This window comes from Equus caballus, chromosome 4 (genome assembly GCF_041296265.1).
Source record: "Equus caballus isolate H_3958 breed thoroughbred chromosome 4, TB-T2T, whole genome shotgun sequence".
Lineage (NCBI taxonomy): Eukaryota > Metazoa > Chordata > Mammalia > Perissodactyla > Equidae > Equus > Equus caballus.
In genome coordinates this window covers 48,349,093-48,366,119 of record NC_091687.1, presented here as the reverse complement: position 1 = coordinate 48,366,119, position 17,027 = coordinate 48,349,093, and the positions used below count along the sequence as shown (strand labels likewise).

Genomic DNA, 17,027 nt, shown 5'->3' with positions numbered 1-17,027 from the left:
TGTGCTTTAGATCTTAAGACAGATAAATTACCTTAAAGTTCAAATGATCAGTTGAGGGTTCAATTCCACATTGTGCTTCCTTTTGCAATTATTAAGCTACTAAAAGTAAATGAAAGTTTGAAACTTGCTCCAAATCTTCACACCTTCTTATTTTTTTCTGTTTCATCATTTTTTTTTTTTGAGGAAGATGAGCCCTGAGCTAACATCTGCCAATCTTCCTCTTTTTTGCTGAGAAAGACTGGCCCTGAGCTAACATCCATGCCCATCTTCCTCTACTTCTTTATATGTGGGACACCTGCCACAGCATGGCTTGCCAAGCAGTACCATGTCCGCACCCGGGATCTGAACCAGAGAACCTCAGGCCACTGAAGCAGAACGTGCGCACTTAACCGCTGCACCACCGGGCCAGCCCTGTTTTACCATTTTTTAAGAACTTTATTTGCCTAAGGAACAATGACAATCCAAGCTGTTTAGATCACCTGGCTCTTTATCTGTCTACTTGAAACAGGAGGTGATAAAAGCATCACAAAGAGAGTGGCATGGTAGTAGAGACAAAATATCTAAATTAGAAAAGAAAAAATATTTTTAGCTACGAAGCATCATCTTAATAGCTTATTCATCTGAAACAAATAATTAGATCTTTCAATAACTTCACTCATTTGAACTAGAAAACGTAACAAATTTTAATTAATTCTTTAGAGCTGGGGTTATTTTAATTTACAATTAAGTCAGATGCATGAGGATTTTTCCAAGGTTAGAATGATTCATTTTACAAACGAACTAAATATAAAACTAAAAGACAGTGCCTCAACATCTTTGATATCATGAAGATGCATTTCACATATTCATTTGTACACTATTTTCTCTAAATTTAACCATTATCTTTTTGATGACAAATCAACATTTATACAAATGACAATTAATAAATAAGCCACATGTGATTAGTGGAAATCTAAGGAAAGCCTCCCTATGTAATTTATATATAAAAAGAGAAAATGTTTATTCATGAGCAAAATTTCAAACTTAATATTAATTATGACAATTAAGTCAAAACTTGAAAACCTCTGTCAAGCTAAATATCCTCAGATCGATGCTGAGGAATAAATGTCAGCAGCTGTCTGACAGGTGTTCAAAATGCCTCAATGTAAAGTTTATATATATACATATTTCCCCTAAAAAACTAAGTATTTGTTTTCCAATTATAAAACAATATATTTAAAATAATTATATATTAAAGCTCATAAAATATTCAAAAGGAAAATGTTATATATAGAAACAAGGTATGAACAAAGTGTCTGTCATCTGTTTCTGCTAGTTATCAGCATACAACAGATGGAATGGTGATCACCAAAAGTGAGTGTTTTCCCTTCTTGTCAACTGGCTATAGGGTGTATTTTTATCTAATTTAATTTATATTAAGAGGGATAGGAAAATACGCGGAAGAATAAAAAGAAAATCATGACCCATTTGGCTAACACTATAAATTAAAATAACCACAAACCTAAAAATATAAAAAACATACATTTCACATAATAAATGTGTTCCTATAAAACTCTTCTCATAGATAATGGTATATTCAAAATACGTAAAATTCTGAAGCTCTGCCTATTCCTAATTCTCTTTATTTCATACTCCTGGAAATAAGTAAAAATGATAGATTTTCAAGAGGCCAAAAGCACAGCAGGCACCTCTGGGTTCTGAATAGGATTCCTTCAGCTAAGGACACCCACAGAGGATCTCTTCCATGTGAGCCAAGCTGAGTTAATTATGGTCCAGTTCACCAGAAAAATGTTTGCCAAGGTTTCTTCTCAGGATATATGACAGATAGAGGTTATATATTCTGTTTAGTACTTCTGAGGTCACCTTGAGTCTGACAATAGACTCAATAATAACTCTGATATCTAAAGCCGCCAAACATAACTCTTTCTTTCCAGATTTAATTAAAACGGTACAAAGATAACAAAGTAAGACACAGAAATAATGCATAGGAACCTTTAGTCATTTCAATAAGGCAGAATCAAAATGTTTCTACATTACCATTAAACTAGCATCAAAAAATTATATACATATAAAACATATTCCAGATTTTCAAATTCTCAGGACTTAAGCTGTAACCCTGCTAAAAAGGATACTACTTTGCATCCGCATAAAAGTAGCTTAAAAACAAACAAAATGAACACAGACTCTAGGACATTTGATTATCTCTCAAATGAAGACTGCCACTTGGAACAGGCTATTGATTTACAGTGTTAAGTAAGATGAAAAACAGATTAACCATGTGTTTAAGTCTACTTCCAAAATAACGATCTATAAAAAATGGTACATCCTGAAAAACAATATGGTTTTAGTCAAAGCTGCTAAAAACTACTTTGATTTTTTATTGCATTTATTTTCCAAAAGAGTAGATATATAAACAAAATAAAAATGTATGAGAAAGGAAGAAAGATCTGACAACTTCAAAGAGAGAAGAAGATGATGCATGTGTGTAAAAGACTACTGGAAAGAGAGGTCCCAACAAGTCCTTTGGCACTTGTATAAAAGATGAAAAGTTGCTAGATGACACAGAATGTAAAGAAAATATGAAAGCTTTCAAGTCACATTAAAGCTATTAGAAAATATGCCAAAAAGTACAAACATCAATTTTAAAGCAACTTCAAAAGAGACATGGGTAAGCTAATTTATATTTTCTTCAAAAGTAATGTCTTTGCCTAAAAGCAAGTGAAAAGTTTTCACATAAAAAATAATGCAGAGAAAATGTCTAAATAACAAGGTACTTAAACAGAGGTATCCCAGGCTGCCTTTATGGTAATTCTATAGTTTCACCAATGAAATATGATTAATATACAAGGAGAAAGGTAGCAATTCCCTTCCTAACAATAAAAGGCTAGAAGAAAGACTCTTCCAAAGTACACTGGCTTCAGACGCACAGCCACAGGGAAGGTGGAAAGAACTCATTTGTGATATAGTCACTAAGTACCTACTGTGAACCAAACCCTGTGGTAGTGGACATACAGTGGTGAACAGGACAGCTCCTGTCCACGTGGAGTTCGGGTCCAGGAGTCATGGATACCAAAGAAATAATTACATGAATAATTATTTATAAACATAGTGAGTGCAACTAAGGTGAAGTATAAAAATAAAACCATATACTGCTCAGATCTCTCAAAATCTCAACTACAATCAAAATTGTTCTTAAATTTAAGAGTGAGTCATATATTTAATACCCTTAATATAATGATATAAAACTCTACATTTATCTTAAAGATGGAAATAGAGAAAATACCTAACAAACTAAAAAAAATTGTGATGCTTGCAATCCTCAGGCAGGAATGGAAAAAGAGAGTTCAGATTAGCAAGAGGATAAAAGAATCAAGGTGGTAGCAAAAGCGTTACTAAAATGACTAAACATAGGATTCAGATAAGATACTGGAATTGTAAGTGAAGGCAAGAGGTAGCTGGGTAACTAGGCTGCTGGGTAACTGTGAGAATAAAGACGGCTACTGGACTAGAAACGTAAAGAAGGACTCACAATATAAAGAGGTCAAAGGAATCTGGATTTAATCATGGTTATTTCATGCATATCTTAAAATCAAATATTATTTCATATAATCCTCTCTCTACCCAATGCAGAAAATCCTTCAAAAAATATCCCTGATAGTCATGTAGCCTCAACTAGTCCAAAGAACAAGGCAGCATGCTCCAATGTAAGACAGTTCTAATTGTTGGTCCCAGTTTTACTGCCTGAACTTATCCTAGCATTCATGTAATAGAAATTTAAATATTTAAAGATAAATCCTTAGATCTATATTATGTAAAAAGTCTCTGTTCTTTCATTAATTAAACTAATAAACATATAAAAAACTTAATTACAATTGTGATAAGGGCAGCAAAAGAAAACAGTGCCATGGGAATAATCCTTCTATTATTCCTCAGAGTATCCTTCTAGAACTTCATCATAATATCACATTAGGTTTTGCTTTCTTAGCTCATATGAGCTACACTTGGGGGATTATGGCAATAATAATTGAGAATTAATTAACGCCTTACAACTCATGTATAATCTCAGTCATTTTTCATTTGTTTAAGAGTCCAACTAGAAACATCATTTTAGAACTGTTACATAGCACAGGTAACAGAGCGGGAAAGGGAGCTGCATCATTTTTTCTTTTCAAAGATCATCAGTGTCACTAGCCAACAAGAAGTGCAAATCATAACCACAATGAGATACCACTTCACCCCGACTAGTATGGCTATAATCAAAAGGACAGACAATAATAAGCGTTGGTAACGATGTGGAAAAATTAGAGCCCTCATACACTGCAGTTGAGAATTAGAAATAGTACAGCCACTCTGGAAGTCTGGAAGTTCCTCAAACATTAAAATTAGAGTTCTCATGGGGCTGGCCCCGTGGCCGAGTGGTTAAGTTCGCCCGCTCCGCTGCAGGCGGCCCAGTGTTTCGTTGGTTCGAATCCTGGGTGCGGACATGGCACTGCTCATCAAACCACGCTGAGGCAGCATCCCCACATGCCACAACTAGAAGGACCCACAACGAAGAATACACAACTATGTACCAGGGGGCTTTGGGGAGAAAAAGGAAAAAAATAAAATCTTTAAAAAAAAAAAAAAAATTAGAGTTCTCATATGACCCAGCAATTCTACTCCTAGGTATATAGCCAAGATCAGTGAAAATTCATGAATATCATAGCATTGTGATTTATAACAACCAAAAAATGGAGGAGAAAAATCCCATAAACGTCCATCAAGTGATGGACAAATGGACAAATAAAATCTGGTATATTCATACAGTGAAGTATTATACAAAAATGAAAAGAAATGAAGTACTGATACATGCTATAACAAGAATAAATCTTGAAAATATAATGCTAAGTGAAAAAAGTCCAGTCATAAAAGACCACATACTGCATTACTCCATTTATATGGAATGTCCAGAATAGGCAAATCCAGAGTGACAGAAAGTAGACTAATAGCTCCTAGGGCTTGGAGTTGGGAGAGTGAGGCATGGAGGCACTGCTAATGGGTACAGAATTTTTTTTACGGGGGAGTGATGAACATGGTCTAAAACTGACTGTGATAATGGCTGCAGAATTCTATAAATAGACTAAAAATCACTGAATTGTACAACTTTAAATGGATGAATTGTATGCTATGTGAACTATATTTCAACAAAGCTATTATAAAAAAATATGAGCCATAACTGGATTAAGAGTTAATTTTAATTGTAGCAAACTTCAAAAAATAATAAACCAATTTTCTATTACTGCTTAAATAACCAAATTTTTTGTGTAGATTATATCTAAATAAAGCTAAAATGCCACTTACAAAATTATTCCAATTTTCGTCAATGATGAAAAAACTAAACATTGCAAAATCCACCTATTGACTCTATATCATTTAATGATATAAAGCATTCAAGTGAGTATGCACTAATGGAACTTTCCAAAGTATGAATGAATGTGTCATCATTTCCAACATTGACGGTGTCAAGTAAAAACTATATAGTGTTATAAATCATTTTCCCATTCAGTTTTAAATGTGAAAAGAAACATAGAAGTCACTCTCTATATTCATTTCTATCACTGCCATAACAAATTATCACAAATTTAGTGGCTTAAAACAAAACAAATTTACGTTACAGTTCTGTAGGTCAAAATTCTGACATGGGTGTTACTGGGCTAAAATCAAGGTGTTGACAGGGCTGCATTCCTTTCTGGAGGTGCTAAGGGGAGAATCAGATGCCTGCTTTCCCTCTTTAAATACTGCTGAGCCCTTAAAAAGCTCAGGTTGGCCTTCTTTGCCCTACACTGAGGTTATCCTCTTGGTCTTTTACAACTCAAGTCACTGTGTGTACTTTTGCTGTCAGTGATTCCTTTAACCATCTTATCAAGAACTTACTGCATGCCTTGCACAACGCTCAGAACTGGGAGAATATGGATGAAAAAGACAATATCACAGTCCTCAAAGAGGAAAGAGAATGGGGCAGGGGAAGAGGAATCTGGAAATGTTACTTTTTAGGGTACCTACCCTGGGCCGAGTAAGGACTATATTAGACATTTTTTTAAAGTGCAGTTGGTTATTATGCTAGATTATCTGTGCTCAATCTGGCAGACACCTCCACCGTCACCACCACCACCACCACCTTCCCTACTCTGTCTAAAACTAGAGACCACATTTCCCACAGTCCCCTCCCCTGTATAGTTCCATGTTAGTAACCTCGGACTTGAAACAGATAAGTAAAGTGAAAGCCATTTTTCTCAGGAGGTCATGGGAGTCAGATGCTCAGCTATTTCAGATGTTGCAGCCTTGCAGACCTTTCCGCTGGCTCCCTCTTCACAGTCCTGGCAGGCTACGGAGACTTCCCCACATACTCTCATTTTTCCATCCACTCAACAGTGCCCTTCAGGCTGAGATCTCCACCATCAAGTTTGCTGACCTAATGTCAGCTCCCACCACCTGCTTGGTGCTTCAGGGCAGATATTTCATTGACAATAAATTTCCCTGATGTTCAGCAGAGCTCCTCCAACCTATGGTCACAGCTTTCTTGACACCCACACTCCCAGCTATGCCAACAGCGGTATAAGCCCATAATTCTCCACAAAATGACTTCCATTTTCCTCACCAAACCCCTAGTCACTAAGCTGCTGGAAGCATGAGGAGCCTGTGATTTTGGCCCAAAGAGACGTGCCAGGAACAAGTACTAGTAATCTTGTCTAGGAAGGCAGCATAATAAAGTGGTTAAAAGTATGAGCTCAGGAGCTAGTTAAGTTTGATTCCGGGCTCTACCACTTAGAAGCTGTATGTCCTTAGGAAAGTTACTTAAACTCTTTGCCTCAGTTTCTCATTTGTAAAACGGTGATGATATTAATAACTACTTCATAGGGTAGTTATGACAATTCAATTAATATAAAATACACAGTAAATAACAGATAAAAGTTAAATAAAAGTATGCTTTTTGATCCTTTTTCTCCTTTAGACTTAGTCCTTTTATTTGTACCCAGTTATAAAACGAGAATATTGCTTACTGAGACGCTGAAATACTGTGAGCCAATTTAAGAAGATGTTACAAAGTCATCTCTCTGGAGCAGCAAACAATATGTGAAGAATTGTCTAAAACTAGATCATTCCTCTTTTACTTATTAATACTTGACTATTTCTATGTCTCTTGAACAATCCCCCTACTACTTTTCCATATCGTTCACTGATGTTTTTTTTCTTATTTTTTTGACAAATAAATCAAAGAAATGCCAGACAATTAAAGTTCAAAATACGTACCCCTGTAAGAAAGGTAGATTTAAGGCATGTGAATTGGGTTGGGGAAGGATAATGTTGGGAGGAAAGTCAAGGGAGACTTTAATTACATTTTTGAATTTCTTACAACAAAAAAGTATTCACAAGTTACTTTCATAGTTAAAATTTAATTTAAAAATAATTCTAACATTCAGAATAATAAATTTCAAAAAGAAGTTGATGGTAACCTAACAATTAAATACGAGATAACATTAAAATATGAGAGAGAATCTGCATGTTTACACAGGAAGAGCACTTTCTGAAAGCATAGTATTTTCATTCGTACACTTAGAAATAGCTCTTTTAACCCATTTTTTAAACACTAAATCTTTAGTGCCATAATTTTTTTCAAGTAACTTTTCTCAATCTTTTTATCACCTTTGGGTAGAAAAAAATCTAGGAGAAAAAAGTAGTACTGGGACTACTCACTTTGAAAAGCATCTATATCTTATTGAATCTACTGTCTCAAATACGCTGTATTCGTTCAGATTTCTATAAATCCTTATTAAGGAAACCAGAGTGGAATGAAATGAAAAATGACTTTCTTCAGTATCCAAATAATAAAAATATAGTAAGGCTTGCCGAAGTGTTCTATCCGCCGTTGCACTCTCTGGCAATGATAAATGGAAAGTGCCTGTCAGCAGGGAAAAGTGGCTCCCATTCTTCTAACAGCAGCCTTGTTTGGCACAAAGCAGGTAGCGGAGCACAAAGATGGAGCCTATGGGCCCATCTCTCTTAACACTGATCAAACCAAGTGAACAAAGCAAAAAGGTATTCATTGCTTAATCAAAAAAGCTGAGATGCAGTAAGCCAAATGCTTTAGCATAGATTTGGAGTGACTAGTTAGCAAAGAAAAAAAATAGGAAAGAAAACCACTATGTACTTCTCCATCTTCACTCTCAATACAAAAGCATGCACTCTTTCTTCCCACAGCAGGTGTTACAGTATCCAAAATTTGGAGGGAAAAAAGCAAACCAACATAGAAGAACAGCAAAATAAACATATACTAGTAGTTCATATATACACATGCTGTCAGTGTACTTATTGATTTGCTGCTTCTAATTTTCTCATTTTTTTTAAGATTGGCACCTGCACTAACATCTGTTGCCAATCTTTTTTTTCTTCCTCTTCTCCCCAAAGCCCTCTAGTACAACATAATTGTATCTTCTAGTTGTGAGTGGCTCTGATTGTGCTACATGGCGTGCCACTTCAACAATGACCTGATGAGTGGTGTCACGTCCACGCCAAGGATCCAAACCGGCAAAACCCTGTGCTGCCGAAGCGGAGCATGCAAACTTAACCACTTGGCCACGGGGCCAGCCCTTTTCTTTTCTTTTTGCTTGATTTTTTAAACATCAATTTCCTCAAAGTAGAATAACCTTCAAACATTTTATTAACTTCTACACTTATTATACTGTGATTGATAGGACTGATGCAATGCTCTTGCACAAGCTTGAAAAGGAAAACTGTTCACACTCAATTGAAAGTACAAAGAAAAGTATGTCACATCTAATACTGAATGTGAATGAACTCAGTTATGAAAGTTAGTAAGGGGATATGTGCCTGGCTTCCCATAGATATCACTATGTTGCAGAAAGACACATGAACATTGTGCTATCAAATCAGAGCACCACATCTTCAACGATGCTACCTAACAACCATGTGTTTTACAACAGCTCCATTTGTGCATCAATTAAATGTTCTTCTACAGACCTCAGAAAAGACATGAGTTCCAATTTTAAGTTATCTGGGTCCAAGTCCTATTCTGCTTACTATCTGTGAGATCACAGTTAACTTACGCAAGCTTTCTGTGCCTCAGGTTTCATTTTCACTAAAACAGGAGTTATAACAAACACTAACATTTTTTAAAATGGGGAGTAGGATGGAAGATTAGTACAGTGTCTGGCATATGATGAGTCCTCAACAAATGTTAGGTATTATTATTAAACCGTCTTGTTTAAAAGTAAACTAACCCCCTACATCCTCTTTTGACTTACCTACCTTTGAAAAGTGTAATGAAGTAAAATATCAACGGTCAAGTAGTAGAAAGAAATACAAAATAATAAAATGGTTGGATTTATTAGCAATATGGATAAACAGAAGTTAAATTAATAGTAGCAATATACCAGGATTTACTCAAATATTCCAACATGTGAATCCCTTCCTTCTCCCTGTCACTCCTTTACTACCATACCATGATATTATTTTTAAAAATAAAGATATAAAGTATAAAAAGAATGTAAAAACAGGGGGTGAGAAAAACTATTCAATAAAAATGGGAATTCACCTAAACCAGCCCTGATTATTTCATATTTTTGATGGTTCTTGAACAACTCCAAAGAGACAACCCTTCAAAAAAGAGACTAAAGTGCTATTTACACTTTAGTGTAAAGTCAGAATTTTTAAAAATAAATTTTTTCTAACAGAATACCAATTCACATACCCTACAAAATGGATTACATGAAACAAGAGAAAAATCACTCTTAGTAGCATGAAATAACCAAAACTATTTTTCTAAAAATTGTTATCACTGTAACCCAAGGGAACATAACAAATTTAACAGAAATAGAAAGTTATAGAACAAATGATTATTTAACAGTTTTACTGAGTGATATATTATTTTGCATTGAGAAATTAAAACTTAGGGTATGTCATGAATCCTCTATGTCATGAAGGTAAAATTTTATTCAAAATTTTGATAGAATAATATGACTTGTGAAATGAACTACACTTTAATCAATAATGGCAGGAAAAATAAAACTAACAAAAGCAAAAATACAATTATAAGGAATTTAAGGATGCAATATCCCAAAAAGTAATATATATACTAGAATAAAAAGCATAATACTAAAAAGATATTAGGAACAACAGTTTAAAAATTTTTAAAAGGAGGAGATAAAGCAATGATTTATTATGAAAGGTACTTGAACAAACTAGCAGGCAGTCATACACCTCAATTCCCACAATTACCAGAATGTTAAGAAACGAGAGCGCCTCACTTTTAGCCATTCCATCTAATAATTTTAAATGTTAATAAAACTCTGAAACAAAAATGACAGACATAAAATTAAGGTAACAATAGGAACTCAGCCTAAATGGTAGGATCAAGATCAAAATGATGGATCACTCTCTTCTGCATCTCTCATTCTTACATCCCTTGATCAGGTACCTGCCAACTGAACATGCTCATTAAAGGTTTTCTGAGTTGCTGTATGGATTGATGGAAGGGAGGGAAGAAGGAAGGAAAAGAGTAATAATCATAAATGTTATCTAGATAGTTATTTTCAACCTTTAGTCTGCGTAACAATAAAACCTAAGAAGTCTGCTTAGCCCAACCCCCTAATTCTAATTCATTAGCTCTACGATGGATCCAAAATCTACATTTTAACAATTACCCCAGGTGATCCTGCTGCAAGTAATCCATGGCCTCTAGAACACCATTTCCAAAGCTGCTTCATATGGTACTCTATGCTACAATAAAATATGTGTCCTGAAAAAAGTGCTCTTGGATAAACTAAGTTAAGAAAAAGGATGAATAAGGAAAATTAATCATTTTTCTAAACAGTAGTATTTCTCATAGCTCCAGTATGCATTTGAAATCCTTCAAGAGACAAAATAACCACACGACATTTACTAAAATTACTGGCCATAGAATCCTTTCTTATGTTTTATCCACCAATATCTACCTACAAGAAGACTAAAACTTCTACACAAAAAAACTATAGACAAAGAATAAGATGAAAGGAATTGGACTAAATTAGAAAATTTAAAACCTTCTTTATAATTCTAGGCTGGAGAAGTAGACAGGTAAATCAGAAAAAAATAAGATCCTCTTTTATCTTAAGTAATACTGAACTATGGGCATACAAATGTCACTATAATATGCTCAAAATTTCCCTCTATATGATAACTCCAAAGTTAAAGATGATAATACTAGTCCTAAAGATTCTTTTTAAACAATAAGCTAGAAAAAATGTTTCCTAAGAGGATAATCTTTGTAGCCATAGACATATGAAGTAATCACAGCTTTTCTCTAAGATTGTAAGAATAGCTGTATTGGCATCAAACAGTTACAGAAGATATTTTAGAAACAGAAACAACCAGGCTTATTTAAAGAAGGAAAATTCTCTCTAGTTCATTTGTGAACAAAACATTTGTGAAGCCTAAAAAGTGTTTTAAGATGGTGGGAATTAGAAATAAAACTACTTCAAGTTGATCAATTTAGAGCATCCAAAATTAACTATTTCAATTATCTAAGAGATAACAATTCCCAGATTTGCCTCATCAATTTCAAATAAACCCCCAACACAAAACTTAATAATCTAGGTGACTTCTCTTAAATAAGATCTTTTAAATGATTACAATATAGATGGTTACTATATTAACCATTAAAATTAACCATTAAAAAAGAATTAAAGAAAACTTTTGAGAAAACTATTACTTTAAGGAAAAAAATAAAGACTCCAAAACAAAACAGGCAACAAAACAAAGGATGACAACAACTCCTAAAAATATCTTTACCTCTCCCTCAGGGGGAGGCAGATTTTTGAAAAGAGTCTGCCTTGGCTCAAGGTAAGAAAGTAAAAAATGTCTCCCCTAAGAATCCATAACTGCAAGCCAGCCCTCCTGGGTCTGGAGCAGAAAGTCACACTACTCGTGTAATGGAAAAGACACACAAGCCAAACTTTTATTAAAAGTGATCCTAGGTGGGAAGAGCTCCCAGGTACCTGGTAATAACAAATATAAACGCTTTCTGGAAGAAGTTCTTTAAACTCTACCTCAAAGAATTTCCAATGAGAAATAGGCTAACAACCTGATGGAAAAACTGGAAAAGACTTGCATAAGCCTTGCATATAAGTTTCCTAGAAGAGGAAACACAATTGACCAAAAATATACAAATAGATGCTCGAAGTCTTTGCATTGAGGGAAATGCAAAATAAAATGATGATATATTATTTTACATGTATCACATTGGAAAGCATTATAACATTGCACAAAATAAGTTTGAGAGCAACAGTAACATTATTCATTGCTGTGTGAACAAAGTTTTTGGACCCCCTCCTTGGTCTAAGAGGCAAATCTAGCAAGCGAGCTGCATAAGCTTCAAGCCAGTACAAAAATCGACACTGTACTATGAAGCAGCTGTGCAGGCCATCTTAAGTCTGTGTTCAGAATGACTTTGGAACCCCCTACCTCATGACTGAAGGTGCCAGCGGGAGAGATCAACAAGAAAAGATAAAGGGTACTTTGCTCTCACATTTCCCAGCCGCATTTCTTAGAGAATGAGGGGGAAAGTAACGACCCTGGTCCTTGACTTTGCTTTGCAAAAAGTTCTTGTTTATGCCATCTTTGAAGTATATGAATATTAGATGTGTAAGCCCTTTCCTGTACATACACTCCTGTGTTAAAAAGTATGTAAACTGCACTCAGATCTGCAGACCTCAGAGCAGTTCCTCAGAATACTGTTGGGCTGTTTCCTTGGACTTAAGTTCCTCATTTTGATTATCAGATAAACTCCTTTATTTAACCTTTACTTAGACTCTATTTCAGTCGACAGCTGGTAGGAGAGTAAACTGGTTTGGAAAACATTGGAATTATCTACCAAAACTGAAGATGGAGACGTCCTATAACTAAGCAAATTCACATCGTGGCATATACCCTAATTTCTTGTTACCACTGCAGGAGACATTTACAAAAATATTTAAAACAGAGTTGTTCATAGAACAAAAGAGCTGGAAACAACAAAACTGCCGATCTATAGAACAAAAGATAAAATAAATAATGATCTATTCTTTCAACTAAAAAGTACAAGTTAGTGAAAATAAAGGAAGTGAAACTATACAGATCAGCCTGTATGAATCAAATCAATATAATGTTGGTCACAGGATCTAATAACAGAAGAAAAAAATTGACTTCATTCATACAAAATTCAAAACCTGCAAAACTCGGTATTATTTATAAATACATACATTTGATGTGTAAGTATAAAAAAAGAAGAGAATGAGAAATATAAAGTTGAGGAAGGAGGTGACCTCTGTCTGGGCTAGATGGATGGGAATGTGATTACCGAGGGATCCACAGGGGACTTCAAAGGCTTTGGTAATGTCCTATTTTTGAAGTGGGTTGGTGGATACAATAGGTGTTCATTACTATTATGCTTTAAGTTGAATATATAAACTATAAATTCTCAGGTATGTATGGTATATTTCATAATGTAAAACAATAAACTCAAGAATAACCAACAGCAATGTACACGTTTCTTCTTTTGCCTCCTAAGTATATGTTCACCCTTTGTCTTTCTCACCTCTTAAATTCTGGCCTTAGAATTTTGTGATGCTTATGATTAATAGGGAATAAATTACCGTGTTTCTTATTGGAATCTTCTTAGGTTCTGGAGGCATATCCTGTGGAACAAATTTCACTGGTTCCTTAATCTGCCTCCTTGATCGTTTGGTCCCATCTGGTAAGGTTTCCATGGCCATGTCTGCTTCCATGTCACTGCTCCCCGCCTGGTCACATTCTGAACACTGCCTAAATAAAGAAAGAAATCTAAGTTCACACATTTATTTTTACTTCCTAGCATTAGCTATGGTTTCTAAAAATACAAAATTTAGGTATATATGAAGAATGTATAGAGATATACATGGGTATATGTGATCAGAAAGTATACAATGACTATATATACAGAAAGGCACACACACTGCTATAAAAATGACAATAGTAAATATAATATATAAAGCAATTCCATGTATTCCTTTAAGTATCATAGAACACATACAATAATGCTATATGTTTAAGTGAACCAATATAAGAGATTTAACATTGATTAAAAAGGTAGTTTTCCTTTGGAAATCATGACTTTTCTTTAAGTGACATATACTGTGGTACCTGAAATCAAAGTCATTCCCTGACTCTGACACTACTGCTTGTCACATCTATATCATCTTTTAATCTTAAAGACAAGCTGTACTAGAGTTTATCAACTAAGAAAACTCTGTAGAAAAAGACTCTAAGAAGTGTTGAAAAAAATAAATCAATCATTTTAGTTGGTGGCTCACACAAAAAGAGGAAATATAAGTCTACTTATTGAGACAATATTTTAAAGCAGCATTTTTAAAAATGGGAGGCTCATTTTTAAAACTGGGGCGGCCCCCAGTGGTGTAGCAGTTAAGTCCACACACTGTGCTTTGGGTAGCCCAGGGTTCGCCTGTTTGGATCCCGGGCACAGACCTACACACCGCTTATCAAGCCAAGCTGTGGCAGGTGTCCCACACATAAAGTAGAGGAAGCTGGGCACGTATGTTAGCTCAGGGCCAATCTTCCTCCAAAAAAATAAAAAATAGGTGGGGGGAATATGGCAGAATAGAAAGCAACAGGAATCTGTCTCTCCACCTAGAAAACAACTGCACTGGCAGAAATCTTCCGATGTAACTTTTTTGGAACTCTGGAGTCTATTGAAGGCTTGCAACTTTCAGGGAAAGGCTTACACAGGTAAACCGCAGTTAGTTTCGGTCAATTTCAGCTCTTGGTACAGTAGCAGCTACCCATCCCCCACCCCAAGCTATACAGCAGGCAGTTGTGCACATGTTCCTACAGTAGCTTGCACACAGCTGGTAAGTGCCAGTGTGGACAAAACAAACCCTTTCCTCCAAATACTAGGGATCTGTGCTCTGATCGCTGACTGCTGCTTCTGATCACAGTAGTGGAGACAAAGAGGTGGGTGACCTCACCCTATCATTGCAATCCCCTCCCTCTTGGTCTGAAGTGACTTCCAGGACTTAAAAGACTGGAACTCTTTATCCTTCATCTTCATTTTTCTCTTTTTCCTCTTTCGGAGCAACACATTAAAAGACTAGGACATTCAAAAATAAGTACTTTTATGGGAAAAATTAGAAAGTTACTACGCCTGCCGAGGGAAAGGCTCAGAAAAGATATGAGAAGACCATAAGTTTACACCTCAGGCTGATCCTCAGCACAGACACAGCCTACAAGAATAACAAATAAACAGTAACAACAAAAAACAGTAACAAAACACAGCAAACCCTGGGGGTGAAGCAGAATCTCATTTCCAGAGTTACCACCTCATTAAATTCAAATGTCCAGTTTTTGACAAGAAAACACAGGATATTCAAAGAAACAGGTAAGTATGGCCCATTTAAGGGAAAAAAAGTTAAGTAACAGAAACTATTCAGAAGAAGACCTGATGGCAGATCTACCAGACAAAGACTTTAAAACAACTGTTTTAAAGACACTCAATGGACTAAAGGAGGTTGTGAAGAAAGTCAAGAAAATAATGTATGAACAAAACGGAAACATCAATAAAGACAGAGAAAATCTAAAAATAAACCAAAAAGAAATTCTGGAGCTGAAAAGTACAATAACTCAAATGAAAAATTCATTAGAGGGATTAAAAGGCAAATTTGAGTTGGCTGAAGAATCAGCAAACTTGAAGATAGGACAATGGAAATTATCAAGTCTGAGGAACAGAAAGAAAAAATATTGAAGAAAAGTGAAGAGAGCCTAGGTACATGTGGGACATCAACAAGTGAACCAACATTCACACTGTAGAAGTCCCAGGAAAGGAGAGAGGGGGGCAGAGAGAATGCGTGAAAAAATATGACTGAAAACTTTTTCAAATTTGATGGAAGATATGAATATAAACATCCCAGAAGCTCAACAAACATCAAGTAAGATAAATTCAAAGAGTCCCATGCCAAGTCACGTTATAATCAAACTTTCCAAAGAGAAAGACATAGAATCTTGAAAGCAGAAAGAAAGAAGTTCAGAATCGTCACACACAAGAGATTCTTAATATCAGCAGATTTCTCATCAGAAACTTTGGAGGCCAGAAGACAGTAGGTCAGTATATTCAAAGTGTTAAAAACAAAAAACAAAAAATAAAACTGTCAACCTAGAATCCTACGTCCAGCAAAACTGTGCTTCAAAAGTGAAAGAGGGGGGTCAGCCCTGTGGCATAGTGGTTAAGTTCACCACGCTCTGCTTTGGCAGCCCAGGTTCGAGGATTTGGATCCTAGGTGCAGACCTACACCACCCGTCAGTGGCCATGCTGTGGCAGTGACCCATACACAAAATAAAGGAAGACTGGCACAGTTATTAGCTCAGGGTGAATTTTCCTCAAGCAAAAAAGAGGAAGGTTGGCAATAGATGTTAGCTGAGGGGGAATCTTCTTCACACAAAAAAAAAAAAATTGAAAATAACCAATGACTAATATTAAAAGATAATTAAAACTGAAACCTCAGTCTGGATTAGTGCCGTCCAACAGAACTTTATATGATGTGAGAATTACTTATATCTCCACTGTCTAATACAATAACCACTAGCCATTTATAGGCATTGAATACTTGTAATGTGGCCAATGTGACTGAAGAACTGATTTTTAAATTTTAATTTTAACTAATTTAAATTCAAATAGCTACACATGGCTAGTGGCTAACATCTGAACAGCAGAAGTCTACACAATGACTGTTGGAAATCTTTATATTGCCAATTATAAACGCCCATTTCAAAAATTCATAACAAGTTGTTAAAAGTAAATTTTTTTCACATATTTTCTTTAAACTTAAAAGAATGATCAGAAAGTAATTCTCTAAAAGTCCAATTTATAGTATTTTCTTTATAAAAATGGTTATAATGCATAAAATTATATCTGATATTTAGTTTACATGTGTTTATATCAGTACCCTTGAATGCAACTTATAATT

The 17,027-nt window shown here is 35.1% G+C and overlaps 1 protein-coding gene across 7 annotated transcripts in view; it reads right to left on the bottom strand.

Moving 5' to 3' along the window:
* PHF14 (PHD finger protein 14) overlaps window positions 1–17,027 on the bottom strand; it is a 200,780-nt gene that overhangs the window by 111,987 nt on the left and 71,766 nt on the right. For all 7 annotated transcript variants that reach the window (XR_011437823.1, XR_002807436.2, XR_011437822.1 and 4 more), the window contains exon 14: window positions 13,668–13,836. Coding sequence is in view for 3 of the 7 variants with exons in the window: in XM_023639286.2 (XP_023495054.1) it covers window positions 13,668–13,836 (169 nt within the window). In the remaining 4 variants the exon portion in view is untranslated. The remainder of the gene's footprint in view (window positions 1–13,667; window positions 13,837–17,027) is intronic.